Below are 15,040 nucleotides of genomic sequence, written 5' to 3'. Positions count from 1 at the left end.
AGACTTGTGTGCTGGGCCTGGTAGCGGCCCCCCCACCCCAACATGTCACTTGTGGATTTGCTATCGGACACCGTGGCCTTTCTCTCCTCTCCAGGCTGGAGGGGTCCCCACACTAGGGTGAGCTCTCTGGCTCCAAAGGACCCCTCAGCTCCAGGACAGGGGGGCGGGGGGGGGGGGTCAGCAGTATAACCTGCCTGGCTGTGGGGAAAATGCTCACTGTTTGGCCACAAACAAGAATTTCCTGTTTGCCCACCAAACCCTTGGGGTTGGGATGGTTACCTCACTTTTCCTCCTGCTCACGCCCCGCCCCCACCTGAGCCCTGAGACCTCCTGGCTTTGTTTCCTCCTCCCGGGGCTGCCCTCTGGCCCCTCCTGGGGGATCTCCCCTGTGGGTCCTAGCACCTCTTCTCCCTCCCCCATACCCTCAGGCTGGGCCTAGAGCAAGGGGAGTGTCAGGACCTGTGGATTTGAGCTCTTTGTGCAAAGTACTCGGAAGGAAACTAGAGCAGATGAAGGGGTCAGAGGGTAAGGAAGGGGTGGGGAGGGCTGAGGGGGCGGCTCCCTGAGAAGGTGATGTTTGGGCTGGAAGGAAGGACTGACTGTGCGGAGATCTGGGGAACTGCATTCCAGGAGAGGGAACAGTCAATGCAAGGCCTGGCGGCGAGAGAGGGTGCTTGTTTTGCCCAGAAAGCACAGTCCCGACTGTAGGGCAGGGAGGGGCAGTCTGGGAAAGCCCCTCTGGCTGCTGGTGGGAGGGGCGGGGGCAGGCTGGGCCCCACCCACTCTGAGCCTCAGTTTCCCCTTCGTGCAGTGGTTGGTGCTAGGGAGGGGGAGAGGGATACATAGTCAGCCCAGCTTAGTAATTTGTGGGTGGACACCAACACTGGGTTGAGCCCACTACAGGCAGAGGGGCTGTGTATGTCCCGGCGCCCCGCCTGCAGGTGGAAGAGGAGAAGGGAGCCATGCACGGAGGGAGCATCTGTGGGGGCCTCCAACCCGGGCTTTCACATCCACATCTCACATTCTTGAACTTTTGCACCCATTTCACAGCTGAACAAACCGAGGCCTGAGAAGGGTCACAGGGCAGGAAGTGAACCCAGTCGAGGTCACAGCTGGCCCAGCATGGCCCTGGCTTGGGTGTAGCTGGATTTGGGGAAGGATGAGTGTCCCTGTCCTTACGCGGCCCTGAGGAACCCAGGTCCATTTAATGGGTGTCTGCTGGGTGACCAGTTCTAGACACTGGGGACAAAAGATACAAAATCCCTGACATTCTGCTGGGGCTGAAGGACGGGGGACCAGACCACCAGGGTATGAATCCATGTGGGTCGGGTGGCAGGAGGGTTAGGTTGGGGGAGCGTGGGGGTGAGTAAGGAAACCGTCCTCATCAGTAAAGGTGTTCCAAGTGAGAGCAGAGTGTTTGGGAGGGACGGGCTGTGGCTGAGATATCTGAGGGCGGGGGCTTCTTTCAGGGCGGGGTGGGCCCTTGGTGGTGGTGACGTTTGAGCTGTGGGACCTCTGGATGGAGGGGAAGCCAGCTGGGGCAGAGCTGGGAAAGGCATTCCAGGTGGGCGGAACTGCCAGGGCACAGGCCGGGAGGTGGAACCTTCTGATGGGTTTGAGTAGCAGCAAGAGGCCAGGTGAGAGGTGAGACGGCACAGGGGCCGGCTGGGTCTGTGGGACCTCGTGGGCTGCAGGGAGGGGTAGCCTTAGAATCAGACAAAAGCCAGAGTGAGACTCATCCTCGGTGCCTGGCACTTGGTCCCAGGGAAATCAGGCCTCAGGGAGGAGAGCGGGGCCCTTGCCTCAGGCCTCAGCCCCAAGGAGGAGTTCCGGAGGTTTGGCCCAGTCTCCAGCCTGGGTTTGTGGCCCTGGGTATGGCAGGTGGCCGATCTCAGCGCCTCTTGGTCCACCTTGAGGGGGGCAGGGTTCCAGCCAGGGAACCAGGCTGGGGGGTGGTGAAGGGTGTGTTATGGCCCAGCTGTGTGACTCGAGAGCCTTGTGGGGACAGGCAGCCTGGCCCACTGGCCCACAAGGGGGGTCTGGACACCACCATTAGGAGTCTCGACACCGTCCCCAGCTCCCCCATTCCTGTGGCCTGGCGGACAGCCCCATCCAGCTGGCTAGGGCGGGACACACGCCACAGGGGTGCGGAACTTGGGGCCAGAGCCCCATAAAGCTAGGGCAGCCTTTATTGCCCGGCTTTGTTGTCAGCTGCCCATGACACGGCTATTAAAGCTGCCTTATTCACCACACATCCCCTTTTATGGCCTCATGCTATCCCCTGGCCCCACGGGGTCTGCCCACCATTTGGCCTGGGGTTAACAGCCCCGCACCCCACTGAGCCAGCCCCCTCTGCCAATGGGTTATGGAGCAGCTGGTCACCCTGAGCCTCAGTTTCCCACCTGGACGATGAGGGCCGTTACGGTTCCAGGTGCTGAGGGTGACCCTGTTGTGTTTATTGCACAGTGGTCTCTAAAGAGGGGGAGGCTGAGGCAGGAGGAGCACTGAGGTCTCCTGAGGGCTGGGCCTGGGGAAGGCGTTTAGGCCGTGTGGACCCTCCCCCACCTGGGTCAGGACCTCAAAGGAGAACACGCTGCCCGGAATGAGTTTCCACGCCGTGACAAATGACCACACACGGAGCAGCTTAAAACAATAATTTATCCTCTCATATCCCGGAGCCAGAAGTCTGGAATCAAGGTGTCATAGGGCCGCGCTTCCTGGAGGTTCTGGGGAGGATCCTTCCTGCTTCTTCCAGCTTCTGGGGGCTCCCATGTCCCTGGACTTGCGGCCACATCGCCCTGGTCTCTCTAGTCTCTGCCTCTGTCCCCACGTGGCTTCTCCTCTGTGTCTGTCCCACCTCTTCTTATAAGGACACTGTCATTGGATTAGTGTGACTTCATCTTAGCTCATGACATCTGCAAAGGTCCTGTTTCACAATAAGGTCCCCTCCCGAGGTTCTGGGGGCACCTGCCAATGCACGAGTCTACCCGACCCCACTCTGCCTAGCTGGGCCCACCTTGCAGCTGGGAAAGCGGGGCTCACTTAGCTAGCATTTGCTACACAGCTGCTGTGTGCTCAGCTACCTTCTAGATACTGGCAACAACATAGACAACATCCCTGATCTCCCACAGGGCAGACAGGGAACCAGGCGTGTGTGAATTCACACTCCCAGCCAGGGAGGAGGAGAGTGGGGAGGGGACACGGGGGTGTCATGTGGGCAGGGAGTGGACAGACAAGGCCTGGCGTGAGCACGCCAATGGAAGGTCCACCTGCTGGGCCCACACCCTTCAGGCGGGGAAATATGGGCCTCCCTGGACGCCATAAATCAGCACAGGAATGTGGCCGGGCCAGGCCCGGCAGGAGGAGACAAAGGCCTCGACCACTCAGGTCTGGGCTCCTGTCTCCCCCAGTCCTTGCCTTGGAGGCCCCCATTTTGTCTCCATTACACAGATGGGGAAACTGAGGCCCAGAGAGGGGCAAAATGGCTGAGGAATGGTTGGCCCTGACGATCCCACCTCCCTAGGCCCCCGGATGTCCCTGTCGGAGGAACTGGGTATTGGGGCATTCTTGGGCCCTGATGATGGATGATTCCGGCCGAGCTGGGGCTGACTGGTGGTTTCGAGGCCCCCCATGGTCCCGGTCCCTCCATGTCCAGGCAGTCACAGTGCTGTATTTCCTGGAGCTTAATTTTCACCGCTTCTCCTCAGCCAATTGCCTCCCCGCTCCTCACTCTTTAATGATCTCTACTGGCTTTCTCCCCCAGCACCTGGGAGGTCATGGTCAATGGGGTGGAGGACCCCCTGCCTCCGAAACCCCAAGAGGAGGCCCTTTCCCTCCTGCGATGACTGGCAAACCCAGAGGCCTCCACAGCCCAGGGCTGCAGTCTCCCCGCTGCCTCTGTGCCTCAGTATCATGTGACTCACTGGACAGGGTCAGGATTCCTCATGGTGGCAATGACCTGGGTGGATGCTGTTTGGTATGAACTGTCCCCCCAAAAATGATGTGTTTAAGCCCTGGCCGGGTCGCTTAGTTAGCTGGAGCATCATCCCGGTACATCCAGGTTGCAGGTTCCATCTCTGGTCAGGCCACAAATGAGAATCAACCAATAAATGCATAAACCAGTGCAACAATAAACTGATGGGTTCCCCCCTCCCCCACTCTTTGTCTCCCTCTCTCTCTAAAATGATTTTTTTTTTAAGTGATGTGTTTAAGGCCCAATTCGCAGTCCCTGTGAACGGGACCTTATTTGGAAGTAGAGTCTTTGCAAATGTCAGTAGTTAAACATTGTGATGAGATGAGGTGGCCCTAAGTCCAGTGACAGGTGTCCTGTAAGAAGAGGGGATTTGGACACAGAGGAGAGCCATGAGGCAGCAAAGGCAGAGACTGGGGTGGTGCGGCCACAAGGCCAGGGGCTCCTGGAGCTCCCAGAAGCTAGAAGAGGCAGGAGGGACTCCCCTGGAGCCTCAGGAGGGAGCTTGGCCCTGCCACACCTCGATCTCAGACTTCTGGCCCCAGAACTGTAGGAGGATAAACCTCTGTTGTTTTCAACCGCCCTGGGAGACTCGTCAGGTGGCTCTGTCCTCATCTGAAAGTGGGGGGCAGGCTCATTGTTTGGTGGGACCTCTGGAGATGCCTGAACTCCGGGCGGTGCTGGGGCTGGGGACCCCCCCCCACCCCTGTCAGCAGCCCCTCAGTGGGCTCCTTGTGGTGGAGACATGGTGCCTGGGCCAAGCCCTGGCCTCAGGTAACTGTTCCCCTCCTTGCCCTCACAGCTCTACGAACTGGACGGGGACCCCAAGAGGAAGGAGTTCCTGGACGACTTGTTCAGCTTCATGCAGAAGCGAGGTGAGGCCTGCCTGCCGGGACGTGGTGGGAAATGGGCACGAGGAAGGGGACCCTGCCAGCCGCAGCCTGGGGCTGGTGTGTCAGAGTGGCACTGAGTTTCCTGTGGCTGGAGGCGTCCAGGAGGTGTCTGAGGGGAGACGTGGCCATACCACGTGTGGTCTGAGGGGGAGGGACAGCTGTGGGAGTCTAAGGGGCCCGTCCTTGCTGGGGGGGGGTGGGGGGGGGCTCAGCCTTTTCCCTGGCTGCTGAGATGGAGGATACGACAGGGTCCTGGCTCCCAGGATCCCCCACACAGGGTGGGGCTGGCCTCTGTTCAGAGAGTGGGTTGGATTCACAGGTGGGCAAGTGGGAAGTGGGCGCTAGGGCAACAGGCCGGAAGCTCCCCGCACAGGCTTCAAGCTCTCGTGGCTTAGAGTGCCCTCTGGTGCCACAGCCCCTCCCTGCTCCTCCGGGGCCTTAGTCCCCCTGTCTGTAAGATGGGCCACAGTCAGTCCCTGCTGATTGCAGTGCCCCAAACATGCTGAATACCAAGCTGCATTTATTGAGTGCCAACAGTATGCCTTGCCACTGCAGCCCATCCCCTCATTTCCCCCTGGTCTGGGGTGAGATGGACACCAACCAAGGCCCCACCAGGAAATGTCTGGGCCTTTGAGAACAGTGACATGAGGAGCGGGGACTGGTCTGAGTGAGTGAGTAAGTGAGTGAGTGGGGAAACTGAGGCCCAGACAATGGAGGAGAGCAGAGGCATTGGGGGTGACCCAGGTTCAGACAGGACAAGGGGCAGCTAGGGGGCCCCCAGAGGTCCCCTGCCCACGGGCCTCGCGCTCAGCGTGGAGCCGACACCAGGAGGAGACCCGGGCCTGTTGTAGGAATAGGAACGCCCACTGCAGGGCGGGGCTCATTCCTCTGACCCTGGACGCCCCCGTGGGGGTTATGATGATCCTGCTGCTCAGAGAGGGAAACTGAGGCCCGGAGAGGGCACCTGGCCTTGGAGCCACAGAGGCAGGAAGGGGTGGGCCCGCGGGGCTGCAGGGTCCACTCAGGCCATTGCAGGGGCCTGGCCCGGCTGCTTTGTCCTGGGCCTCTGCCCACCCCTCCCTCACCAGTAGCTTCTATAAACACAGGCCTAGTCAGGCCCAGAGGGAAGGAGATGAAAGGGGAGGGGGCTGCAGCCTGTGAGTTAACCCCTCCTGTGCTGGGATGGAAGAATGTAGACCCAGCCCCGGGGTAGGGGCCCCTCTCATGTTACCGTGTTATCGTCCGGCCCAGCCCCCGCCAGGGCTGCTGTCCCCTGTGTGGTCAGAGAGATCCCCCTGCTCTCTTTATCGGCCTGTCCACACTTGCCTGGGCCCTCCCTCCTACCCCCCGGCCATGGGGTTCAGAGTTTCCAGGCCTGGAGTCCACCCATTTTACCCAAGACCAGCCACCTGGTGTCTTAGAGGTACTTAGAAGGTACTGTGAGCTGCCCCTGGCTGTGGGTGAGGCTGGGGGCCCCAGATACATCAGTCCAGCCCCTGGCCAACCAGGGCTGTGAGGGTCTGTGTCCAGTCCTGCCTTCTTCACCAAGACCAGTGCTCCAGGAGGGTAGGCGGCAGCGAACTCCTATGCGTTTCTCAAAACCCAGCTCCAAGGCCTTCTCTTCCCTGCCATCTTGGACCCCCCTCCTCTGTAATTGGGGGCGAGAATCTGTCAGACCCCCTTCACCCAGGACACCATGTCCTGCATCTCACCAGCTGCCCTCCAGAGGGAGGGTCACAAAGTAAGAGCCTTACCCCACCCTCCTGCTGTTTCCCTGACGACCTCTCCACCCTTTCTTATCTCCCCCACAGCCCTCACTGCCCACCCTCAATGCCTCTCTGTGCTCTCCCAGCCCCCTCCTTCTATAAACATCCGTCCAGGCCCCACTGGCCTGCTCGCGGCAGAGCCCGGAGGATCTGATTCCTCCATTCACCCCCACCCCCACCAGGCAGAGCCTAAATCTGTGTCCAGGCAGGATGGCGCTGTGACCACATCTCCGGGCCGAGTGTGCTGACACTGGTGTTGCTTTTTCTCTCTCCCCCCTGGGCTGAAAATGAAATTGGGGCGATGGGGGAGGGTCTGAGGTCCATTTTCCTGTGGTTCTCAGTTCATTGGGGATTTTGCAACATGGGAAGGACCAGAAAGCAGTCAAAAGGTGGCGGGAGGTGGTTCTAGAATGTCCAGAGGTGGACGGCGTCATCCAGGCCCGTGGGACAGGCAAGCTGGCCCCTCCCTCGAACCTTCCTCCATCAGGTCACACTCTGCAGCCTCCCTTTGCCCATCTCTAAAGGGGGGGCGGGCGGTAAGCATGACCCTTAGGCTGAGATGTAGCTTGTCAGCCTTCACTGTTTATGGGATGCTCGCTCTCTGCCAGGCTGGGCACGGAGGATCCAAGTGAGCAGGGCAGGGCGAGGGGTGCATAGAAAGTATGCCCAGGATCCCCTGCCAGGGAGGGAGGTTTGAAGGGGGCCTTCTCTACCCTTGGCCAGGAAAGCGCCAGACAGGCCACACTGAGATCTGAAGGCTCTGAGGCTGGGAACTTCTGGGTAAGAGGATATAGAAGGTCAGGTGGGCAGAAGAGGGGAGCAGGCCTATCTGCAGGGGGCAGCCCTCCCCTCACTGAGCCAGCCCATTGCCCCCTTCTCCCTGGGCTGCCCCACCACCTTCCCCTCCCTGGGCTGCCCCACCTCCCTGTCTCCCTGGGCTAGCCCACTGCCCCACTCTCTGTCAGTGGTTCCCGGCCATGCCCCACCTAAGCATCTCTAAAATCCTGATTCCCCCCCCCCCCGTGACATATAATTCTTATTATATAAAAAGTGAACTCCTATTCACGTGGAGGAAGCCTAAAAAGCCATTAACTTGGTCTAAACAAGCTTCCAAAGAACATGGCATCCATGAAAGAGAAAAATAAAAGAACGAAAGGACAGTTGAAGTACCGAGGAAGAAATCACTAAGAAATTGTTTTAAAAAATAATAATAATGTCAAGTAATATGAAAATATAGCAAATAAAGTTTCAGAACATATAATAGAGAACTGAAATGCATAAATAGGTCACAATATATATTTATATGCTGTATATGAGGTCCCTAGCACCGTAAGACATGCAGAAAATTCGCCGTTAATAACTCATTCTCGACTTGCCCCCCTGAAATTCAAAGTGCCCCCCCTGTGGGGCGTGTGCGCCACGTTGGAACCACTGCTCTAAGTGGATTAACCAAGCGCTCTCTCCCTGACTACGGCCCTCCCCACACACACCGCAAACCAGCCTGGAGGAGCGGGCCTCTGGGAGCTCAGGCGGAGTTGTTTTGGCAGCTGTTGTGGTTGGTGATGGGAGTAGGAACAACAAAGGCTGCATTTCTCTGCTCCTCCCCAGATTGGCCCCCAGCATCTCCCTCTCTACACTCGTCTTCTCCCTTCAGTTGAGTTGAGCAAGGAGCCAGATCACTGATAAAGAGATGGAGGCAGGGCCCGGTCAATGTGGATCCCTTGGTTGGGCATCATCCCATGTACTGAAAGGTTGCTGGTTCGATTCCCAGTCAGGGCACATGCCCCAGGTTACAGGCTCGATTCCTGGTAGGGGGCGGGCAGGAGGCAGCCAATCGATGTCTTGCTCTCACATCGAAGCTTCTCTATCTCCCTCGCCCTTAATCAATAAAAAGAAATCTTTAAAAAGAAACTGAGGCCGAAACCGGTTTGGCTCAGTGGATAGAGCGTCGGCCTGCGGACTGAAGGGTCCCGGGTTCGATTCCGGTCAAGGGCATGTACCTGGGTTGCGGGCACATCCCCAGTGGGAGATGCGCAGGAGGCAGCTGGTCGATGTTTCTCTCTCATCGATGTTTCTGACTCTCTATCTCTCTCCCTTCCTCTCTGTAAAAAATCAATAAAATATATTTAAAAAAAAAAAAAAGAAAGAAACTGAGGCAGGCCCTAACTGGTTTGGCTCAGTGGGTAGAGCGTCGGCCTGCGGACTGAAGGGTCCCGGGTTCGATTCAGGTCAAGGGCATGTACCTTGGTTGCGGGCACATCCCCAGTAGGAGGTGTGCAGGAGGCAGCTGATCGATGTTTCTCTCTCATCGATGTTTCTAACTCTCCATCCTTCTCCATTCCTCTCTGTAAAAAATCAATTTAAAAAAAAAGAAACTGAGGCAGAGCTGTTACCTTAGTACGGCCTGGAGCAGGGGGTGGGTCTCACCTGGGGCGATCTGCCCCAGGAAACACTGGGCAGTGTCAGGGGCATCTATGGTTGTCATTACTGGGGGCGCTTCTGGCATCAAGTGGGTGGGCACCAGGGATGCTGCTCAACTTCCCACAGTGTCCAGATGCCCCCACAGAGCGTGACCTACCCTGATGTCCACACAGCTGGGGAGACCCTGCTCTGAACCTGTGTGTTAGCCATAGACTCGGCATCCGCTGCCTGTGGGGCCCTGGCCCTGGCAGCAGCATCCCCCTCGCCCACACTGGCCCTCCCCTACAGGGACGCCCGTGAATCGGATCCCCATCATGGCAAAGCAGGTGCTTGACCTGTTCATGCTGTATGTGCTGGTGACGGAAAAGGGCGGCCTGGTGGAGGTCATCAATAAGAAGCTGTGGCGGGAGATCACCAAGGGCCTCAACCTGCCCACGTCCATCACCAGCGCTGCCTTCACCCTGCGGACCCAGTGAGTGCTGCGCGCAGAGGGCCTGGGACAGGAAGGACCGCAGAGGCACTGGGCCACGCGAGGCGTCGGAATCCTGAGAACCTTGGGGTGGGGCCTTAAGGAAGTTTCTGGCTCTGAGGTTCAGGAATTCAGTATTAAAGGATTAGTGGGAGGCGGTCATGGGGACAGGCACTGAGATAGGGACCAGCAGAAGCAGTCAGCCTGGCTCAGCATTGACGCGCGATTCCCTGGCAGCGATGCAGGACGGAGGCGGGGAAGTGGTGCCACAGCGGGAATGCCAAGGGCAGCAGGGAGTCAGGGAGGTGTCCCAGGTGCCACCTTGTCCCTTCTCCCCTTCCCATAGGTACATGAAGTACCTGTACCCCTACGAGTGTGAGAAACGCGGCCTCAGCAACCCCAATGAGCTCCAGGCGGCCATTGACAGCAACCGGCGGGAGGGCCGGCGCCAGAGCTTTGGGGGCTCCCTCTTCGCCTACTCACCAGGTGGTGCCCACAACATGCTCTCCTCACCCAAACTGCCCGTGTCCTCCCTGGGCCTGGCCACCAGCACCAATGGCAGCTCCATCACCCCAGCCCCCAAGATCAAGAAAGGTAAGTACAAGCCTGGGGACTGCTCCCAGCTCAGGTTATATGGCTGTGGGGCTGGTACCTTTCCCCTCTCTGGGTAAACAGGTTGGTCAACTCCAAAGTTGTCATGGAAGAGGGTGGCAAACCTGTGCTCATGGCAAACATTACTAAACAGTTAACATTTATCAAACCCCATGCCCACAGCAAGCAGACATTACTAATCCTGAGCCCATGGCAGGCACCACTAATCTACAGTTTTTTCTTCAATTCTATGCCAAGGCAGACATTACAAATCAAGCACACGTTTCCCACCCCGACATTACTAATGAATCTCCGTTTTCCCAGTCCACACGAGGCAGTTGTTAATTGAGCGTGCATTTCTAATCGTTTATTGTAGCACTGGCCCCGTCTTCTGCCTGTGGCTACACTATTCATCACCATAGTTTTTTTCAGCACCTTGCCCATGACAGACGGTATTAGTTCATCACTGTATTCTTTTCCCCTTGAGCTTTAGAATCTTCCTCAGCACTCTGCCCCGGCAGACATTGAGAGTACAGTATGGGTCTATCAAATTGACCCTTTAACCGTCCCTGAAGCTATTGGTAGGTGCCCCTGGGTAGCTCAGTGTCCCTTTCTGAGCTCGATTTCCTTATGAGTAAAGTGGGACAATTACCGCCTATTTGTAGAATTGTTGGGAGCCTTCAGTGTATAAAATGCCCAGCATGCAACAGGCCCAGGTTTGCAGATGCCTGACAAACAGCCCCCCATTCCTAGTCCACACCCATGGCAGACATCACCAGTCGATCACAGTCTTCTCTCCCCCTCAGCCTGGAATCCTTCCTAATATAGAGCACAGATAGCACCTGTGGCCGTATGGACTCGTGCTGGCCAGTTTGCATGTCTGGGTTCCTATTTTTCCTCTACCACACAGGCTGTGACTCCCTACTTCCTGGGAGTGGCCCAAGGATCTGAGGCAATCCCCACAAGGCCCTGAAAAGTTAGGTCTTGCTCATATTAGTCATTCAGTGTTCTGTGGGCCTTGGTTTACCCTCCTGGCTTTGGGGAGTTTCAACTATATCTGTTAAAGGTTATTAGCATCCATGTGGACCAGGTCTCATGCTGGAGCTGGGGAAGATGGTAACAGATAAGATAAAAGGGGAGTCATGCCCCGACCGGTTTGGCTCAGTGGATAGAGCATCGAGCCATGGACTGAAAGGTCCCGCGTTCGATTCCCGTCGAGGGCATGTACCTTGGTTGCAGGCTCGATCCCCAGTAGGGGGCATGCAGGAGGCAGTTGATCAATATTTCTCCCTCATTGATGTTTCTAACTCTCTATCCCTCTCCCTTCCTCTCTGTAAAAAAATCAATAAAAAATATTTTTTAAAAAATAAAAAGGCTTAAAAAATAAAATTAAAATAAAAGGGAGTCATGAGAGAGCCTGGAAACAACAGGCAGCAGAGAGAGTAGGGGGAAGAAGAGACGGCAGGTCCTAGTGGAACCTAGTGGTCCTAGTGGATGGGAAAGACGGGGACATTTGTTTTAACCACAGAAGAGGGGAATGGTTAGAAGCTGGTTTGGAGTTGGGCTGCCAGAGTTCAAATCCCAGCTCAGCCTTTCTCCAGCTCTGTGGCCTTGGGAAAGTTATGAATCTTCTTTGAGCCTTAGTTTCCTCATCTGGAAATAAGAGTAGACTGGGGGTTGTTGAAATGGCCCTTTGAGATGGTTCCTGTTTGAGATGGAAGTGCTTTAGACATGTTCTGAGCCTTATTGTTATGACTAGTATTATATAATATGTTATATGTTATTATAGTATCTACGTAGTACTGATGCTAAATACTATTATAATACTAGTATATAACTAGTAGTGTTATCACCAGTATGATCACCTGCTTTAGAAAGCGTTTTATTGCACTTGTGTCTATTCAGAAACCTAGTTACTGCCCAGGCCACCGGGTGTCTCAGTGGTGAGAGCCTGGTCCCGTACGCCAAAGAGTGGCAGTTCGATTTCAAGGTGGCGGTGGATTAAGTGGAAAGGTGGGGGGCGGAGGGATTGGTGGGGGAGACATTAACCAAATAATTTATATGCGTATATGCATAACCCATGAACACAGACAGTAGTGTGGTGAAGGCCTGGAAAGGGCAAGGGCAGAGTGGAAGGGATCAATGAGAGAAAAAAGGGTGGCAGTTCAATCCTGTTCAGGGTACATACCTGGGTTGCGGGTTCGATCCTCACATCGATGTTTCTCTCTCCCTTCCTCTCTCTAAGCATGTCCTTGGGTGAGGATTAAATAAATAAACTTTAAAAATTACTTCCCTCAGAGAGGGAGTGAGCATTCCATCAGTGGAGGTATTCAAGAGAATGCTCATTCTTGTGTGGGTGGAAGGCTGAGCCAAGCCACCTCACTTCCCTTTGGGCCACCAACTCCTCTTCTCTCCTGTCTAGAGGAGGATTCGGCCATCCCCATCACAGTCCCCGGCCGCCTGCCCGTCTCCCTGGCAGGCCACCCCGTGGTGGCAGCCCAGGCGGTAGCAGTGCAAGCAGCAGCAGCCCAGGCAGCCGTGGCAGCCCAGGCGGCCGCCCTGGAGCAGCTTCGGGAGAAGCTGGAGTCTGGGGAGCCTCCGGAAAAGAAGATGGCCCTGGTGGCGGATGAGCAGCAGCGGCTCATGCAGCGAGCGCTACAGCAGAACTTCCTGGCTATGACAGCCCAGCTGCCCATGAGCATTCGTATCAACAGCCAAGGTATCAACCCACCACCCAGGCCCTCCATGCTCTCTGCATGTGTAACAAAATAAGGGTCTTGGAGCCAACCTATGTAAAAAGTGCCTACAAATCAATAAGAAAAAAAGGCAAATCGATAGGGAAAAATGGGCAGTTGTGACTAGTAAATTCCTATGAAAAAATGTTCAGCCCTGGCCGGTGTGGCTCAGTTGGTTAGAGTGTCATCCTGTGCAACAAAAGGTTGCAGGTTCGATTTCTGGTCCAACCGATCGATGTTTCTCTCTCACATCGATGTTTCTCTCTCCCCCTCTCCCTTCGCCTTCTCTAAAATCAACAAACACGTATCCCCTTGTAAGGATGGAAAAGAAAAGCTGTTGGACTCCATCTAGATGGGGATCCGCACGCTAACAAGGAGACACCGCTTTTCACCCATCAGAGTTTGACAATATCAACTGTTGCTCAGGATGTGAGCAAATGGGTCCTGCTGGTGGGAGTGTAAATAGGTGACAATTTGGCAATCTCTGAAAAAGAGAAAATGTGATCAGTCATCTGCTTGGTATCAACAGCAGAACCAGTCGATACCAAGCAGGTGCTCAGGGAAACGTGGGTGTCTCCGCTCTCTGGAAGCAGGGAATTCCTATGAAGCCTTTCCAAGTGGTATAATGTGCATTTTCAAAAAGCAGGGGATACCTGTATAGACAAGTTTGTTCATGGCAGTCATTTGCATGATGTTGTAACAGGCCTTGAAGCGATGTGTGTGTCCATCAGTGAGGAATGAGTGAGTCACGTCTGGAAGACTTTGTGGCTGTTAAAAAGAATGACATGACTTGGGTGTGCAACACCGCGTAAGAATTACAATCATGATAAAAGCCAATGTCAGACAAATACATTCTCATTCCATATTTATTATGTCCTGTGTGTGCTGGTGGCAGATACAGTCCGCAGCTTTGTGAAGTTTAAAGCCCAGTGGGGATGGATAGATGTGAAAAGGATCATTGCACCGATGAGTTTGTGATTCCAAACGGTGGCTTTTCTTCTTCCCACAGCCTCTGAGAGCCGCCAGGACTCAGCTGCAAACGTAACCAGCACCAATGGCAGCAATAGTATTAGCATGTCAGTGGAGATTAACGGAATTATGTATACAGGTAACACCTTGACAGCTTCACTCCCCGGGTTAATTTAGGAGTCCTGGGCAACCTCCGGGTTTGGCCTGCATGAGCCCAGCCATTAGAGTGAGCAAAGTTCTTCCTTCCCTTGGAGACTTGAGTGTATAATCAATATAGTTGAGTGTATAATCAATGTAGTATCCTTAGCACAGTGCTCAGCACATAGTGAGTACTTGGCACAGTTCTCAGCACATAATGAGCACTTAGCATGGGGCTTAGCACATAATAAGCGCTCAAAAATACAGTTACCCTTGAACAACAAGGGTTTGGGCTGCATGGGTCCACTTATACATGCATTTTTTTCCCCAATAAATTCTGGAAATATATTTTTCTTTTTTTTAATATTTTTTTATTGGTTTCCGAGAGGAAGGGAGAGGGAGAGATAGAAACATCAATGATGAGAGAGTATCATTGATCGGCTGCCTCCTGCATGCCCTCCACTAGGTATTGAGCCCGCAACCCCAGCATGTGCCCTTGATCAGAATTGAACTTGGGACCTTCCAGTCCGCAGTCCAATGCTCTATCCACTGAGCCAAACCAGCTAGAGCTAGGAAATGTATTTTCTTGATGATTTTCTTTTTTTTTCTTTTATTTTTTTAGAGAGAGAGAGAGGAAGGGAGAGGGATAGAGAGAGAGAAACATCCATGAGAGAGGACCATCGATTGGCTGCCTCCTGGGGATCGAGCCCGCAACCCCAGGCATGTGCCCTGACAGGGAATCGAATCGGCAACCTGTTGCTTCCTGGGTCAGCACTCAACCACTGAACCACACTGGCAAGGCCCTGATGATTTTCATATATATATATATATTTTTTAATTGATTTCAGAGAGGAGGGGAGAAGGAGAGAGAGAAACATCAATGATGAGAAAGAATCATTGATCAGCTGCCTCCTGCATGCCCTCTACTGGGGATTGAGCCCGCAACCTGAGCATATGTTCTTGAGTGGAATTGAACCTGGGACCCTTCAGTCCACAGGCCGATGCTCTATCCACTGAGCCCAACAGGCGAGAGCTCTGCCGAAGAGCCGTAATAATACTTTTAATATTTCGAATTTACATTTATATAA

General features: G+C 54.9%; 1 protein-coding gene across 1 annotated transcript in view; it reads left to right on the top strand.

Moving 5' to 3' along the window:
- The window catches only part of ARID3A (AT-rich interaction domain 3A), a 40,897-nt gene that overhangs the window by 20,982 nt on the left and 4,875 nt on the right, over positions 1-15,040 (top strand). Inside the window, exons 4-8 of the mRNA XM_006101802.3 lie at positions 4,773-4,845; positions 9,339-9,522; positions 9,866-10,113; positions 12,533-12,829; positions 13,855-13,953. Coding sequence (XP_006101864.1) covers positions 4,773-4,845; positions 9,339-9,522; positions 9,866-10,113; positions 12,533-12,829; positions 13,855-13,953 — 901 coding nt within the window. The remainder of the gene's footprint in view (positions 1-4,772; positions 4,846-9,338; positions 9,523-9,865; positions 10,114-12,532; positions 12,830-13,854; positions 13,954-15,040) is intronic.

The sequence above is a fragment of the Myotis lucifugus genome, unplaced genomic scaffold, assembly GCF_000147115.1.
Source record: "Myotis lucifugus unplaced genomic scaffold, Myoluc2.0 scaffold_383, whole genome shotgun sequence".
Classification (NCBI taxonomy): Eukaryota; Metazoa; Chordata; class Mammalia; order Chiroptera; family Vespertilionidae; genus Myotis; species Myotis lucifugus.
The sequence above is the reverse complement of the archived record's forward strand: the minus strand, read 5'-3'. Positions and strand labels throughout refer to the sequence as shown.